Here is a 17,035-nt window from a genome sequence, read left to right on the forward strand (position 1 = left end):
CTTACTGTTATTGGTATATATGCATTGACACAAAATATATCTACAGTAAGAAGAGTTCAAATGTGAATCTAGTGTACACACAGTTAGCGAACATTGATTAATGTGGTTAATGAATTTAGCCAATTAATCTTATATCGTTTTAACTTCTGATCTATAGGTTCATTAGATCTTCTTCCTAGCTCGTAAAGGGTAATGAAATTTATTTATATTGGTTGTAATTTGAAATGTTCAAATTTACTTTAGGAATTAATATATTGTATGGTGATACATTATAATATAAAGTTTATATTTTAATTAAACTTTATTATATAGATTTAATTTTGAATATGATTCCTAATTAATTTATAAGAGATAAAATATTTGAATGAGTTGAACTATTAATTTAATGTGAATTTGATTCGTATTAAAATTATTGGTAACGAGAGAGAAATTTATATTTGGATATGATTCAAATTTGAGTAAAATTAAATATAAGATATTTAATTTAGTAATTGAAGGATCAATTAATGTTTTTGTTTAATTTTATTAAATTAATTAAATTAAAACTATAAAATATACGAGAGATATTCATTAAATATGTTTTAAATAGAATATTAATTAAATATGATATAATTAATAATTAATTTGATATTTCTATTAATTTAATATTTTTAAATTAATGGAATCTTCTGATTCTCTAGAAGAGTGAGTTATAAATACAAAACAAGTTTTTAAACCTAAGTCGTTGCTTGCAAATTGTATCAGAAATTCTCTCAAAACTTTTTGTCATTCTAATGAATTCTCACAAACCAATCTCAACCTAGAGGATATAAAGGTCTCCGACGAGTAATGTCTCAAATTTGGTGATTTGTAGATTCAGAGACGTCGTCAAGAGTAAATTCCTCTATTCTATAGTTCTCTAATCTATAATTTGTTTAAACATATGTTTAACCTTAGTTAAAATTATAAGAAAATTTGTTTATGCAATTGTTTAACAATTTACAATAATTTTAAGTTTCAAATTAAATTAATGTAAGATCTCCCATTGCTTTCGTTTCGTTCCTTCAATAAAACAAGTACATAGATTAACTTACTCTATTTAGACGAACCAACGCATTCACCAAAACATTACTACAAGACTACATGCATCCCTCCCAACAACTATCTAACCTCAAGTAACACCCCACTCCAAAACTCTGAATTCCTCCATCATTGCTCAAATTCACAATCTCTCCCCCAATAACACACACACACACCACATCTCAAAGAAAGAAAGAAAACAAAATCCTTTTGAAAGAAACAAGAAACCACCCAGGCCTAAGCCTTTTTCCAACAGAAACCCAAATTAGGACCTTCATTCATTGGAGGAGGAAGAAATTGCCTATTTAAAAGTTTTCTTTACACAAACTAAACCATATGTCAACATTTGGAATCATATGTATCCTAAACTCGTGGTTCCCACCTTCCATTTCCCTTACAAAAATATTAACTTAACATTTTATAATAAAGCTTAATCAATCCCATAATTACTTTACAATTTTAGAAAAGTAAATGGAATCTCCATAATGCCCCCATTCACCACTCATACTTCGACACGCGTTCATTATTAATTTATTTGACAAAAATATTTAGAAAAAAACAGTCAAAGTAAATATTACCAAATATGACAAATAATTAGTAATATCAAATGGTTATAAGATTATAAAAAACTATCAATTTTTAATTTGCTACTTTCATAAAAGGAATGAAGCATTAATGTGTCAAATAGGAAATAGGAAATAGTTTTATTTATATTTTAAATTTCAATTAGTCAATTTATCGTTACTCATTTTCAAACAAATGTCTATGTTTATTTATTAATTTAGAAGGATTATGAATGACAATTTCAAATTTACTTTTAAGTGATGAAATATAGTGAAATTTAATTTAAACATCACTCTAACTATTTTAAATTTATTAACCTACGTAAATACAAAAATAAGTATTTAGTGAAAATTAATAAATATTTAGTGAAAATTTGAGGTTAAGAACGTAGATATTCAACCAAATTGAAACAAAATATAAATGTAAAAATAAAAGTCTAATATTTTAGTGGAGTTTTTCAAAAATATAAAAAAGTACAACGAGGAAATAGTAAAAAATAGTAAATTCGACGAAATATTTTCCAAAATTTTGCTATAACTTATAAATATTTTAATTTATTTTACTATTTTAAAAAATGACCAAACTATTTACTATGCAATTTAAATAGATTGTCCATTGCCATTTTTTTTTATAATTCATCTATTTTAATTTTATTAAAAACTAAATTAAAATCAAAATATGAAAAAGTTGGTAGAAAAGTTGTAACCTCAATCTTAGGAATTAAATAAAAGGGACATTGCAAAAATAGCAAAAAAAAAAAATTTATGATAATAAAATTCACTTCATTACATTTTTAAATTATAAAAATAATTTTAAAAGTACATAAATTTATTTTTAGTCCTCCAATAGCTCTATATGCAGGTTCTAATATTCCTAATTTTGTCATAGCTAAAGTTGATGCATGAAAGGAGGCAAGGACCAAAGAAATGGCAATTATTGGCCATCCTTAGCCCATATAGCCTTTGTCGTCTATAACTTGCCATTGCCATTGCTATTGTGCTCTGCTATAAGAAAGCTTTCCAACCTAAACAACTTTTTTAGTGAATACTGAATGAATTCTATTCCCAACGCGCAACCAATGGCCAATACCTTCTTCCCTCTCTTCCTCTTCTTCCTCCTCTTCCACTTTCCATCCCTTTCTCCGGCCAAACTCCAGCTCAATTTCTACTCCAACTCATGCCCTCAGGCCGAAGCCATAGTCCGTTCTGTGATGCACAAAGCTTTCATCAGAGAACCTCGTAGTGTCGCCTCCGTTATGCGTTTCCAGTTTCACGATTGCTTTGTTAATGTAATTGATCCCCCCAACTGTTCGTTCTTTTGGATTTTGCTTTTTTTCTTTACCTGTTTGGCTTCTGAATCGGCGTTTCCTTTGTCTAATTCAGGGCTGTGATGCTTCTATGTTGCTAGATGATACGCCGACGATGCTTGGAGAGAAACTCTCTCTTGCTAACATTAATTCGCTTAGATCTTACGAAGTCGTTGATGAAGTGAAAGAGACTTTGGAGAAGGTTTGTCCTGGCATTGTTTCTTGTGCAGATATCATAATTATGGCATCCAGAGACGCTGTCTTTTTGGTGAGTACTTCCGTTTCTTCTACCTCTCTGTTTTTTGTGCTATGAAATTCTTATTGGAGCCTGAGATTTGTTTTTCTTGATGTTTATCTTCTTTGCTTTCGTTTTTCACTCTCAATCCTTCTCCTAAAATCCACAAATCGAAATTCCGAAAACACAAGAAAGAGGAACGAATCAACCAACACTGCCTTTCAATTTAACATTTCAGTTCCATTAATTCCACTTAATTGTTTTGAAATTTTTGCTACCAAACAACAGTCCAAATTTGAGTGAACTCCATTTTTTAAAACGATTTAATATAGAATTTGAATACTTCGTGATAATCGTTGGATTTTAATTTAAAAAGAAATATTTAGGATAAGAAGTAGAACATTGAATTGAAAAGTAAGAATTTATAGAATCAGAGAGTATTTCTACCGTATAAGAAAGAGCGGAGTAATGTGTATATATGTATTATAAAAATCGAACTATTGTTATATCTTTTACCCTACAACAAAAGAAAGTTGTATGAGACATAGAAAATCAGACCGACATGATGTGACACCATTTTTCAACTTAAAACACACGAGAGAATATTTTTAGCATATGATATTTTTTTATCTTCGAAAGAGAGAAATCAACTTTCATGCATGTTTCCTAATTCAGTCGATCTAAGATGGGTAGAATTATTATTTTCATTTTTAAATTGGGTTCATTTTCTCTTAATTCCATGTTCATAGTTTTCTCATTCTTAGTAAAAAATACTCCTAAAATATAGACAATCAAACATCGTCCTAAACAATGGTTGTGAAATGATGTATATAAGCTTAAGTTTAAAAAATCAAAATTCAAAGAGTTACGAAATGAGGTGTAAGTGATGAGAAAAGTATCACAACTATTTGTATGGTTCATAAGTTGTTTGAAAAGAGTTAAGTGGGATTGATACCTTGTACTGAATTAGTAAGGTACCCAATAATAATAGTAGCTTGTTAATAAAGCAGAGTTGGACAGTAACCCTTGCATAAGCAAGTAACTTCCAATGGTTTAAAAGCTCCACCAACAATCCTGCCAAAAATTCATAACAAACTGGTCCATCCCCATCCTCCCACCCCAACTACTTTTCCAAATGTCATCCTCTTGCTCATTTTGTCAAGAATTCACGTCCAAAGAAATCAAAATATAACCACTTTTATTATTGATTGTTTTTAACCCTATCGAATCTAAATTCATTAAGCTAAAATAAACATAACTCAATCGATTCACATTTGAATTATCAACTTAGAATGTTCGATCTTTCACTTATATGTCATAAACAAGAAAGAAATAAATTCATTAAGTCTGAAGGAATATATTCAATCTGAAAACAAAAATAAGATAATAGGATGAAGTTATGAGCTATTTCTCTAATTTATAATTAATTTTGAGATGAAATTCACATTTTTATGAACATAACTTGTATTTATTCAGACAGGCGGCCCTGATTGGCCAGTAGAACTGGGACGGCTGGACAGTTTAACAGCAAGCCAAGAGGACTCGGACCAAATCATGCCAAGTCCAAGAGCCAATGCAACTTCTCTCATTGACCTTTTCAGCAAATACAACCTCTCCGTCAAAGATTTGGTAGCTCTTTCAGGTTCGCACTCAATTGGCAAAGGCCGATGTTTCTCCATCATGTTTCGACTCTACAACCAATCCGGCACAGGACGACCAGACCCAGCAATCGAGCCTAGGTTCAGAGAAGAGCTCTTCAAGCGATGCCCTCATGGCGTGGATGAAAATGTGACACTCAACCTTGATTCCACACCTTACGTTTTTGACAATCAGTACTTCAAGGACTTGGTTGGTGGGAGGGTTTGTTGAATTCTGATGAAACTCTTTACACATTCGGTGAAACTAGAAAGTACGTGAGGTTCTTTAGCAAAAATCAAAGTGCATTTTTTGATGCATTTGTGGAAGGTATGTCGAAGATGGGCGACTTGCAATCTGGCCGGCCGGGGAAGTGAGAAGGAACTGTCGGGTAGTGAATGGCCAATCTGTGATCATATAAACAAAGGTTTTTTTTTTTTTCTTTTTTCTTTTTGTGTCTGGTATATGGTAAAAATTTGTTCACACAGGTTTGATTTAAGTTGATGGGATGTGTTACTATCAGTATAGGAGAAGTATCTATTGTAAAAGTTCCGTTATTTACAGATGAATGACAACCAAATTTAAAAAATGCTTGAGACTATAATTTTATTAAAATCACTTCTAAACATGCTTTTGATGAACAATAACAATGGAGAATTCAAACTAAAGTTCTACGATTTACTAACAATAGATTAATTATATTCACACACAAACAAATAATAGTTTATTATTTGAGAGAAATATCAAATTAGAAATAAAAATTGAGACTCCACCCGTAATTCTCCCTACTCATTGGGATAGACTAAAGTATTAAACATCTAAGCTTTAAGCTTTAATATTTAGAGTACAAATACACAAACAATTTAGAGTACACAGTTTTATCTGTTTTTCTAAATGAAAAATCTTTTTAAAAAATGGAAATATTTAGAGTATGTTTCACTTCAACAAATATCATTTGTGTAGCAATATGAAATATGTTTCCAAAAATTATTTTTGAATTTTACCATTCTAACTCTCCAAATACATAAACAATATCTTTCATGTTTTCATTATATTCAAATTTTAAAATACAAGATTATATTAAACAAAAATTAATTGAAACATTTAAATATGTCAAATTATAAATTCAATTTATTTTTAATTTTTTCTATTAAATATGTAAATATTTTACTATTTTTAACCATTTTTTAAAAATAAATACATTTTAAACAATTATTTAAATAAAAATTCAATTTTTGAACATTTTGGTATCACTAAATACACTTTATTTTTTCCTTAAATTAATCTCTAAATTTTCCCAGCATTATTTATTTGAAAGTTGCAAATATAACAATTATATTTAAAATAATTGTCTATTAGGAATTGTAGACAGTACTGTATTTATAATTTTTTAAAAATATTACTGCATATTATAATTACCTTAAATTTATTTTGAATAGTAGAAAATGAAATTCAAGGTGGGCAGGAAGTGTGGAGTATATATATATTATTGTTTCAGATTTCAGAAAACAAATTTAAAAGACGAGTTGATTGCGAGTCATCAAATTTGTGGGTGAGAACGAGAAGAAAGGGAAAACAATGGAAGAACTAAGGAAACTAGAACAAGTACATACACTCATTACATTAATGGACTCCCGCGGAATCCCCATCACTTCTTCTTCTTCCTCCAATCGATTCATTGCCAATTTCCTTCTCCTTTTGTACTTTCTCACTCAACTTCATCTCTGCTTTACGTTCTAAATTCCTCATCCAATTTGAACATTTCAATTCCTCCACTTCCCTAGTAAAATGTATGTTTCTTGATTGCAGCTTGATTTATTGGTGCTGATGAATCGTTGTTCTGATGTGAGTTTGTTTCATAATTGAATTGTATTTGTATGTTAGGTGCAACCATGTGGAGAGCTTGACTTTGACGATAAATTCGATTTGGTTTCTGAATACATGCCTGAAGGTGAGTGCAAGCTAAACCACTGATGACTTTGATTCATTTGACTCCTGCCCATCAACTTTTCTTTTGTTCTACAGTTTTCGGAAGAGTTTCTTGGCGATGTATCATTGCTGCTTGGCGATGATGAGGTACTATGTTCTTATGATTTTTTTTTTAAGTACAACAATTGGGGTTGGATTCAAACCTCCACCTCTAGGATGGAATGTTATGTCAATTAAACTTAGCAGCTTGCTTTGATATCTATTCTTATGATCTAACTGAAATGTAGATGTAGATCAATAAAATAAGGAAAGGTGGAATGATTTTGTTTATTGGTATTTGTTGTAGGGTTATATTTGATGTTTAATCTTGGAGAGAGATTTTATTTGTTTGTTGCGGAGGTAGTGGCCCTACTATTGATTGGTTGCTATGGTTTAATTTGTTTTCAGACTATAGGGGAAAGGAGATGGAAAACACTTTGCAGCCTTATTGTGACAATAGCTGGATCTTGGTTCCCAGAACTATTGTGGGAAATGGCTATGGTTGGCTTGATGCAATGCAGCGTGCAAATTCTACACTTGAAGATTTTGTAAGTGCATGGTATAGACTTTTTATTTTTGTTTTGAATCTTTGATTGAATATTAAATATTTTGGGGACTTCCATTGGCAAATACCTCTGATGGCATATGGTCGTTCGGCAGCATATATGGTTCAGACCTGTGGATGGGCTGGGCTGGGTTGGTCAGTCTCTTCCTTGCTGTCCCCTCTTTGTTTCCAAAGTAAGGGGTTTCAAATTAGCTGAGTGCAGGACTCTTTTGTAGCAATATTCCACTAGTAAATCAGTTGATGGAGAAAAGCTAAGGTTTTAGGGTTAGTGGGTCTAACTGAGGAACTTGGAGGTGCTCACCGAAGAATTCACTATTGCTGATTTTGTGACGAACTGCTGGTATTTCCTCTCCAACACATTGGAATCTCAGGTTTAGAAGTAAGAAGCAGACACTTTGATTTGGCTAGGGTGTCCGTGTTTGACACGTTTTAGACACTTGTACACTCTGATACTTGCTGGACATATATTGGACACTTGTTATTGCAGTGGATGTGCTAGTTACCACTTACTAGTTATACAAAGGCAATATAGGTCCAACATTGTCAGACATGTCTAGAACACTTAACTTCGAATAAATTTTGGGAACAAAATGCACCAAATTCATTTTTTAAGCATACAAATGCATCAACTTTTTAACTTTGTATTTCCTTATATTAAAATGGTATATATTTTTAACAATGTATATTTTGTAATGCTTTCCTAGACTTTTAAAAAATGAAGTGTCATGATGTTTGTGTCGTGTCCTATGTGTGTGTTGTATTCGTATCTATGCTTCTTAGTTTAGAAGGTGGTTACATGGAGTGAAAATTGAGGAGTGGTACAACATGTCAAAATTGAAGTTGGAATCGGTTGGATTTAAAAACATTGTCTTCAAAGTGGTTAGTTTGTTCAATTGAGGGACTTTCTTTTTATTGATTTTTTCCTCTTCTTCTGGTCTAAACTGGGAAGGTTTTATTTATTTATTTATTTACGTGCTGTTGTAAGTCATTGTTAGAATTAATGGGCTTGGCCCAAGGAAGGATTTACCCTAATTTCCTATCCCTTTTATCATAAGTCTTCCCTTTTGTATCTTTTGTTAATATGAGAAATTAATAAGAGAGCCAATTGTGGTTTTTCTTCGGTACTTGGGTTTCCATGTAACTCAGTGTCTATTTTACTTTACCGCTTTTAACAGTCATATTACGGGCTTGTTAGATGTCTTATCACCTCTCCCCATTTTGTAATCTCGGTTCTTGTTTTAATTCAGGTCTCAAGGCATACAATTACTGTCATGATTTTCTTTTCGGATTTTAGGCCTTTTTCCTTTAAAATAATTCTTTTATGTCTAGAATCTTTTGGATTAGTAAACTTAGGCTATGACAATTCTGCCATATAACAAGCTGACATTATAATTCATTCTGCAGTTCAGATCTTATTTCATGTTTCACGGAATGGATGCAAACAAACCTCAATCTGTATTCAAATACTTTCCCATTCTGTCATTTACGGAAAGTTACATATATCAGGTTATGTCCTACTCTTTTCTTTAGTTGTCTTTGGTGGAAAATTAGATGTACAAAGGTTCAAGGATAATGTTGCAGTTAAGAAAAAAAAAAATTAAAGAGAAAGAGAGAGGGAGAAGAGAAAAAACTCTTCAATGATTAATACGAAGGTTGGAGGATGTTACATCAATTGTTTCTTATTAAGAAAAACACAAAGAAAGAAAGAAAGTAAGAAGAAATGAATTTGAATTTTGCTTTGGTCTCAATGTAAACAACTACAGGAATTAGTGGATGGAGAATATTTGAATATCTTTTGCTAAAATGAACTTTGACAGAATGAAGAAACTTCATCCGAGTGTGGTGTGAATATAAATACACGTTTCTTGAAGTAGTACATCTATATAGAGGAGATCATTGATCATTCGGTGTCAGTTTTGGGTTCAGCTAACTAGTTTGAAGAGGTTCATTGTTTGGTGAAATGAACGAAAAAAGTACTGAAAGGAGAAGATTAAAAAGAAGAGAGGGAGAAGAAAAGAAGAAAAGGAGAAGAGAAGGAAGAAGAATAGAAGAAAGAAGAGATGAAGCTAGAAAGAGAAGAGAAGAAAGATAAGAGGAGCAAAAAGAAGAAAGAAAAGAAGAAAGAAAAGAAGAAGAAAGGAGAAGAAAATAAAGGTGGAGAAAGGAGAAGAAAATAAAGGTGGAGAAAGGAGACACGAGAATAGGAAGAAGTTATTCCTAAGGAGCCGCAGCAACACATTGCCACAAAACACACGTTTATTTATTTGTTTATATTTATTCTTCTTTTTAAAACAATTTTTTTGATGGGCTTTAGCAACTGGCCCAAATCAAGATGTATCATTAAGTCGACTTACTGAAGCTGGTTCGGTTGGTAAATCAGATGGCTCACCTTTTCTATTTTTGATGCTCATGCCCACTTGGCCACTTCTATAACCCAATCATGTCTTTACTATGATCTCAGTGACCTTGGGTTCTGTTTTGTTTGTGCATAATGAATTTATCTTCATGCTGCAGCTGGACACTTTGAATGAGAAGATAGTTTTGGGTGGATTTGCTTTTGGAGAATCTCAGGTGTTAATAGAATACTGGATAAGATGAAACATGGCAATTAAGCACTTGTGCATTTAGCTGACGAACTTTCATATGATTTTTCCACTGAGATTTAGGAAACAAATGAAAAGAGCACTAAGATTCTAAGTGCTATCAGATCTGATCCACTTCAACCACTTATTAATCTCCTTAAATCACATGGCTTATTGACAGACAGGTCTGATGATTTGCTCCAAACCATGTTCTTTTCCACTTGAGAAGTTGGGACTTACTTTGAATGGCAATATTGACTTCTTTGTTTGTTCCAATGCCTAGATTGGTCCACGAACTGAGAAGTGGAGAGGAGTATTGGGCCTTGGAAAGGGACCTATGTGGTGCATTGGCGAGCAATGGAAGGTAGTTGTTGTAGTCTTAATTTATTTTTATTTATTTCTTGTTGGGACTCCTTGTGCTCATGCTGATCCCAACTATTTTGTTTAGGTCTCTATCGAGGATGTAATGCGGGCTATTCATCTGAAATCTTTTGATTATAGAGTGTTGAACCTTCTTTTGTATCAGTTGAGAGGAAAGAAGTAATTCTTTCTTGTTTAATATTTCATTCTTTTAGCACAACAATAATAGGATAGGAGATCGAACTTTCCACTTCTAGGATAGAAGGTTATGTCAATTACAGCTTTGGCCATTTAATATTTCATTTTAGAAGCTTAATAATCTAACTTTTCATGAAGTACTTGCTAGAGATAATACATTACGATATGTACTAGTCCTACAGACAATATCTGGGGGCTTCCAGTGGTTGAATTATAAGCCTAATGGACTTACCTTCTTGTGTTCTTTAGTAATTTTGTCAATCTTCTGATTTAACTGTGTTTGTTACTATTTTTTCTTATATTAAGTTGTTAACTGATGTGTTAGCGTTGCAATTTGTTTTTGATCTGCTATCCACCTTACTTTGTTAGTTTGATTATGTCGTGCTGAAGTTTTTTTGAAGGTTAATGACTTGCACATGGAATTTCTATCAATCTCAGAATTGCTAGTTGAGATAGCTGACGATTTGTAAGTATTCTTCCCTCTCCTCCTGCTTCCAAGCACTCTGAACAATCACCCATTTTGAGTTCTGCTAATAGGCAATAGCTTTGCTTGACTCCTGAATTGATGTCTACTAATAATTAATTTGAATATCATTTGGCAAGCACAACACTGGTTTCCCTTGATGCTGGGTTGACTCACTGACTTTCTGTTAGGTTTGATTATGAGGTGAGTTTACCAATTCTCTAATATATTTTCTGACCCTTTTAGCTGCAAATAAAAGCTATGATCTTCATGTAGGATGATGTACTAGAGAATAATTTCAATATTCTGCGGATGTTTGTCCGGATGTATGGAGCTTCAGCTCCAACAGCGCTGGTGAGTGCTTGAGGTAGCTTTAATTTCATTTGATTTCTGAAGCAGCTCCAAATTACATAGAAGAGATTTGGTGTTAAGCTTAAAATTGGAAGATTAAATAAACACCAAGATCAAAGTTCAAAGATTAAATTTGTAACTGAACAAAACATAATCCTTTTCAACAGATTACTCATGGTAACCGGCATATATACAGCTTGTACCACGTCTTTGATTCTTAATACTAAGTTTGTGTGGTAACCATTTTCAGGCAAAATATGTGAGCGAGGCTGAGGAAAAGTATGACGAACTATTAAAAGCTTTGGATCCTCATTTATCCTCACTTTACCAAAGGAGATGTGAAGAGGCCACTAAAGAAGGTAACTGGTCCAACATTTTAAAGCACAAAATTCCTGAAATATGAAGACATATCAAATCATTTTGACATGTAATCAGGTGGTAAGGTGTCAGCACATCGGTTTGGATCGTGGAGTATCCCACCTCTGATACGAGATGAGGAGTCGTTTCGAGCATCTGTTATGTCAAATATTCAAACATGAAAGGTGATAGTAACCTCATAACCTCGTAACAAATGTTGATGAAATAGCCTTCCTAAATAGGGGATTGTTGGTTCTACTAATTTTTATGCATTGGTTTTTGAAATATATTTTAGTGGTAAGAAAGGTGTATAATTATGAGTGATGTTCGTAATGCACCTACCTATTTTTATTCAAATAGGTCTACCACGTAGTTTACTCTTTTGTAACTTTAAGACATGAATTTCAGTTGCAAAAATTAATATAAATTTGAGCCCATTAACTACTTCTAACTACTAGTGTAATACCATGCTATACATTTTAATATTTTCTTATACTATTATTTTATTGAATTGAATATTTTTATATCAAAATAATGTTGTTTCGAAATATTTTACATAAAATAGTTGATTTTTACGTTTTTTTTAAATAAAAAAAAAGAAAAGAAAAAAAAGAAGGAAGAATCTTGTTTTAAAAAATAAATAAAAAGAAAGGTCGAGTCTTAAAAAAACAGTGAAGAGAGATGGGCGCTCTCTTTCAACTTTTATTTAAAAGTTTTTCTTTTCTATCATTTAAATAAAACTTATTTAAACATTTATCTAAATTTTATTTTTTAATTATCATGTTTTAAAATATTTCTTTAAAAAAAACTTGATTTTAATATTTTAGAATTATTATTAATATTAGTACCGTAAAATTTATATCCTAATTTAAGACCAAAGTAAATTTTACTTAAATCACCTATCCATGTAATACGAGGGTGTCAAATTTAGATGATCTTGTTAAACAATCCAACAATCCTTCCGACTTTAAAACTAATATGTTTTTAAAAAAATTATCATTAAAATATTCTCCAAATTCTTCACTTTTACATTATCTCTCCCTCCTCTTCCGTATTTCTCATTAGAAAAACACTCACAAAATTATAGAAGAAAATAAAATTAAAATTCACAATTAAAATAACTGATTTTGCCTAATTAGTTGTCAAAATCCATTTTACCATAAGAGATGAGAGCTCTACCAAAGCTAGCTTCCTACGAAAAATCAACTATCAAGTAACATAAAAACTCTTCTAATAACAAAAGCCTACTTGTATTTCCATTTTCTCAATTCACTTAAGAGCTTGTGTACTTCGGAATTATGCTAAACCTTCAAATTTATATACATATATTTTATAGAATTTCAAAATATTTATAACCACTTTTATTTAATTTATTGCATTTAATTTTGTAGTAAATTTAGAATAATGAAATTTCATAATAATTAGTTTTGCAATGATTGAATTTCATGGATGAGGGTATAGATGAAATTTTATAAAAGAAAATTAAAAGATAGATTTGTTTTCTATATATTAAATAAAATAAGGTTGGTTTCAAAATTGAAGTATAACGCAACCCATTTTCCGTCATCGTTAAATTAAAAAACTCGCGGCTGCAACCGAAGCATCCATTAATGGCGGACGCTGATGAACCTTCGTCGATCCCTAATTCTATTCCTTCAGATCCTTCAGACGCGAATCTCCAAAAGAAGCATGCTTCAGTCATCGAACGCCTAGCCAATCGCAATCAAACTCGCTTAGAGAATTCCATAACTCGCAGATCGGAATCCGATTCCTCTACCTCTTCCACTTCTTCCTTTCTCGACCGCTTTTCCGACTCCAAGCGCGCCATCGAGTCGGCACTCGCCCAATGCCGCCTCACACCGCCGGACCCCGCTCAACTCAGATCTCACCTCGATGGGATATCCACCTCAATCTCCGACCTCGAGAAGCTCGTTGCCGAATCCTCTTACTCTTTGCCCTCATACGAGGTACGAGCTTCACTCAAATCCATTTCGGAATTGAAACAAGCCCTCGATAATTTAAATTCTGAGTTGCTACCTAAAAAGAAATTCTCATTCAAAAACAAAGCCACGAAGAAAGACCAAAAATCAGAGTCGAAAGATCCAGGGCTTGAAAATGCTGATTCTATGTTAATGAACAAGCAACAGCAAGCGAGTTACAGCGCGCGGGATTCTCCAGGAATCAGAGACAAGGACGGAGAGATTCTGGTAAAGAATTTCAAGGGATCAGATGTTGGGGAATTCACTATCTCGGGTCTTAGTTCTTGTGAGGTCAAGTTGATCGGTAGTGTTAGGGCATTATTTATTCACAAACTAAGAAACTGCAAAGTTTACACAGGACCTGTAATGGGTTCAATTCTAATTGATGATGTTGAGGAATGTACCTTTGCAATGGCCTCCCATCAAATCCGGATTCACAACGCTAAGAAAAGCGATTTCTATCTCAGAGTCAGGAGTAGGCCGATCATTGAAGATAGTAGCAGCGTGCGATTCGCTCCCTATCGTGTGAGCTACGAAGGAATTGAAGAAGATCTCACAGATGCAACCCTTGGCGTGGAGACAGGGAATTGGGAAAATGTAGATGATTTTCGTTGGTTACGAGCCGTGCCGTCTCCGAACTGGTCGATTTTGCCGGAGGATGAGCGGATTGACACCATCAAAATCTCTCCCACAGAAGGTTAAGCCTTTGAAAGTTAAGTTTTCATCTCTACTTTTGATGAATCCCAAGTTTTCTTTCAAGGTTTTGTTTGGTTAATAGAGCAGTAGGATGCATCATAGAGAATTTCAAGTAGTTGATTTTGCTGTGATTGTGTGTATACAAAACTGGGAATCCTAGTAAATTCTCTCCCTTTCAATTGGTTGATTTTTCAAAAAATATTTCCTGGGTTGGCTGTTTTTCTTGCTGCCTTCGAGTGAGTTGCTATAGCCACTTGATAACTTTGCCTGAAGGAATATGATTGTCATTTCTTTTCATACCATGAAGATTTAGACTACTATGATTTTGAATGAAACATTGTCTCAAAATTGAATATTAGTTCTGGAAACATGATTTGTAGGCTTTCTGCCCCTGTATGTATGCTTGTTGAATCTTGTAGCAGTCTCAAATTTTGATGTACTATGATGACTTGATGAGTAAAAAGTATTGGAGAGTTCTTCAATCAAAGGGGTGATCATAAGCACAACTGATATATGTCTCAAGAGTTTTCATCTAATGAATGCTATGCTTATGGAAGGTTTGGAAATTGCATGGAACAAATGAACACCAAGTACCTTATATGTAAGTTACGAACATGAAGTTCGAGAAGAAAGATATAAGCTATAAAGAAGAAGAAACATTCTTGAAAGTGTTGTCATTTCGTTCTCCTCAAAGATGTCAGAAGATCATACATAGATTATGGATATAGGAAATGATACCAACCAACCAACTCAAAGTTTTCCAAAGAGAACCAAAACCGATATGCAGAAGGACAATGCACGTTTTAGTGGCAAGAAATAGTCTCCATTCCTTTAGATTTATGATCCCCAACAACTCATGCCAAAGCTTTCGTGATCGCATTCCAAATTTGAGCCAAAAGCTTTTGGTGCATCCCTCAAATATTGTATAAAGCAACATATTCATTTGTCTGCTTGTTCGTTTGCTAACAAGTATCCGTCGATATTACCTCCTGCCTAAAAAAATTAAGAGGAAACGAATGCCTCCGAGGAGATCATGGTTTGACTCGTTGTCATCGATTATACCCCATAATATTTATATTAAAACAACAACAAACTAAAAAGCATGGTTAGAGTGACATCTTCTCATTCTTTTTCTTTCAAGAAAAAGATTTCCTAATCGTCCTTACAAGTTCAATTCATTTTTATCGATTAAAAAGTGCAAAATTACAATAGATGATTAAAATTGGAGTGCAATCTTTGAAATATTTCAACAAGTTTTTCTTGAGTTGAACAAGTGTTTCCTATTATTATTATTTCAAAACTTTGTACTTGTTATATTGTTGTGATATTGTTGTTAGTCTTCGTAAATGTTTCAAAACTCATAGGAAATAAACATTTGTTAGAATGACTATGATGAAAATTGAAACTTGTTAGATGAAAATTAGGAGCATTAGAACATCGAGAAGGTGTTTGTGTGCCAACTTAATTTTGTTCCACAACAATAGTTTCGAGTCTTAACTTTTTTTTTAACAAAATAACAAATTGGGGTGTTTTATTGGAAACAAATTAATGACAAAATTTAGGAATTTTTCCTCTCTCTTTCCCTTTCCTTTCCTTTTATTTAATATAATTATCCTTACGTAATTTATGAAAATAATATACTCCTATGAACTTAAAACTTAAATTAAGAAATTTACTCATGAACTCAATCAACAAACCAAACCAATCAAAATGCAACCAACAATAAAATATATAGACAATGATACAAAAGAGGAAACATGCATGTGAAGAAGTGACAAAAACAATCTACATTACAAAACCAAATAATTTTTAATGCAATAATTTTCATTTATTAGCTCAAAAAGAGTATCCAAACACATTTAAGATCAACTTAAAAAAGAAGAAAAAAACAACTTAACCAAAATAGAAATGCAGTTGATATTGTGGAAAATTAGATAAAAATGGGCATCCACAATTTAGATCAACAAAAAACAAACACATTTTTGTTTCCAAGTAGGAAGCCACCATTTTCTTCCATTAAAATTTTGAAAAAGTAAAATAAAATAAAATAGAACATCTAAGCTAAGTATACTTCTTTTACATGAACTTAAATTTTTAAGTTGATCTTGAAGAAAGTGGGAAGAAAAAATAAAAACATAAGAGAGAAAAAGAAAAAGTAGAATATGGGAAGGTCTCCATCATCTTCTTCTTCTTCTTGTGATGACATTGGCCTTAAAAGAGGTCCATCGACTCTTGAAATGGATGATGAACTTAGTTTCTTTTATTACAAAACATGACCATATGACACAACGGTGAACTATGGCCAATTTTAGATTACACGTAATAACAAATAGTATAATCATAGATTATAAATCGAAGTTTATCAATATCTATAATCGTAAAATAAAAATTTTTACTATATTTATAAATATTTTCGACCGTTTTATCTTCTATTATATATTCGGTTATATATATGTAGGTATGTTTACATTTTTTAAAAAATGGGGTAAATTAGCAAAATATACATATTGGGTTCTCAAGAATTGGGTATAATGTCTGATTTCAGGCCATTAGGAAGCTCTCTTCTCCATCATTTTTCTTAAAATTGCATATGATCGCCGGAAAGCACAAAACACCACCAGTCCGTCATCTTTTCGGTGACCGGAAATGCATAATTCCTTGGCTGCTATATTTTCTTCGTCTTCGTCGGCTAATAAATGCGGTGGAATTATGTCGTC

At 32.3% G+C, this 17,035-nt stretch overlaps 3 protein-coding genes across 5 annotated transcripts; all 3 read left to right on the forward strand.

Annotated features, from left to right (window-relative positions):
- The first annotated feature begins 2,563 nt into the window (after positions 1-2,563).
- LOC116406146 (peroxidase 17-like) lies at positions 2,564-5,403 on the forward strand. The gene is given in 5 exon segments (XM_031889840.1): positions 2,564-2,911; positions 3,006-3,197; positions 4,641-5,019; positions 5,022-5,168; positions 5,171-5,403. Coding segments are annotated over 5 exon segments (1,005 nt in total). The 5' UTR covers positions 2,564-2,674; the 3' UTR covers positions 5,221-5,403.
- Positions 5,404-7,253: 1,850 nt separating this feature from the next.
- Positions 7,254-12,094, forward strand: LOC116406166. 3 transcript variants are annotated; one of them, XM_031889856.1, is made up of 11 exons: positions 7,254-7,315; positions 8,737-8,838; positions 9,847-9,903; positions 9,999-10,099; positions 10,198-10,278; positions 10,363-10,454; positions 10,873-10,938; positions 11,127-11,139; positions 11,212-11,289; positions 11,537-11,645; positions 11,722-12,094. In XM_031889856.1, the coding sequence occupies exons 5-11, from the start codon at positions 10,252-10,254 to the stop codon at positions 11,823-11,825; spliced, it is 489 nt and encodes a 162-aa protein (XP_031745716.1). In that variant the 5' UTR covers positions 7,254-7,315; positions 8,737-8,838; positions 9,847-9,903; positions 9,999-10,099; positions 10,198-10,251; the 3' UTR covers positions 11,826-12,094. The 3 variants fall into 3 exon arrangements, with proteins under 3 accessions (XP_031745716.1, XP_031745715.1, XP_031745717.1); XM_031889855.1 differs by having other exon boundaries at positions 9,847-10,099; XM_031889857.1 differs by lacking the exon at positions 7,254-7,315 and adding an exon at positions 7,655-7,672 and having other exon boundaries at positions 9,847-10,099.
- A 1,079-nt stretch (positions 12,095-13,173) lies between these two features.
- LOC116406167 (tubulin-folding cofactor C-like) lies at positions 13,174-15,352 on the forward strand. Its single transcript, XM_031889858.1, has one exon. The coding sequence runs from the start codon at positions 13,254-13,256 to the stop codon at positions 14,322-14,324; it is 1,071 nt and encodes a 356-aa protein (XP_031745718.1). The 5' UTR covers positions 13,174-13,253; the 3' UTR covers positions 14,325-15,352.
- The last annotated feature ends 1,683 nt before the right edge of the window (positions 15,353-17,035 follow it).

This window comes from Cucumis sativus, unplaced genomic scaffold (genome assembly GCF_000004075.3).
Source record: "Cucumis sativus cultivar 9930 unplaced genomic scaffold, Cucumber_9930_V3 scaffold69, whole genome shotgun sequence".
NCBI classification, from domain to species: domain Eukaryota; kingdom Viridiplantae; phylum Streptophyta; class Magnoliopsida; order Cucurbitales; family Cucurbitaceae; genus Cucumis; species Cucumis sativus.

Excerpts from the sequence above, each read along its gene's own strand:
- LOC116406166 (XM_031889855.1), top strand. The coding sequence starts at position 10,252 with ATGTGGTGCATTGGCGAGCAATGGAAG. Across the intron at positions 10,279-10,362 it reads GCATTGGCGAGCAATGGAAG|GTCTCTATCGAGGATGTAAT; the intron begins GTAGTTGTTGTA and ends TATTTTGTTTAG. Across the intron at positions 10,455-10,872 it reads TATCAGTTGAGAGGAAAGAA|GGTTAATGACTTGCACATGG; the intron begins GTAATTCTTTCT and ends AGTTTTTTTGAA.
- LOC116406167 (XM_031889858.1), top strand. The coding sequence starts at position 13,254 with ATGGCGGACGCTGATGAACCTTCGTCGATCCCTAATTCTATTCCTTCA.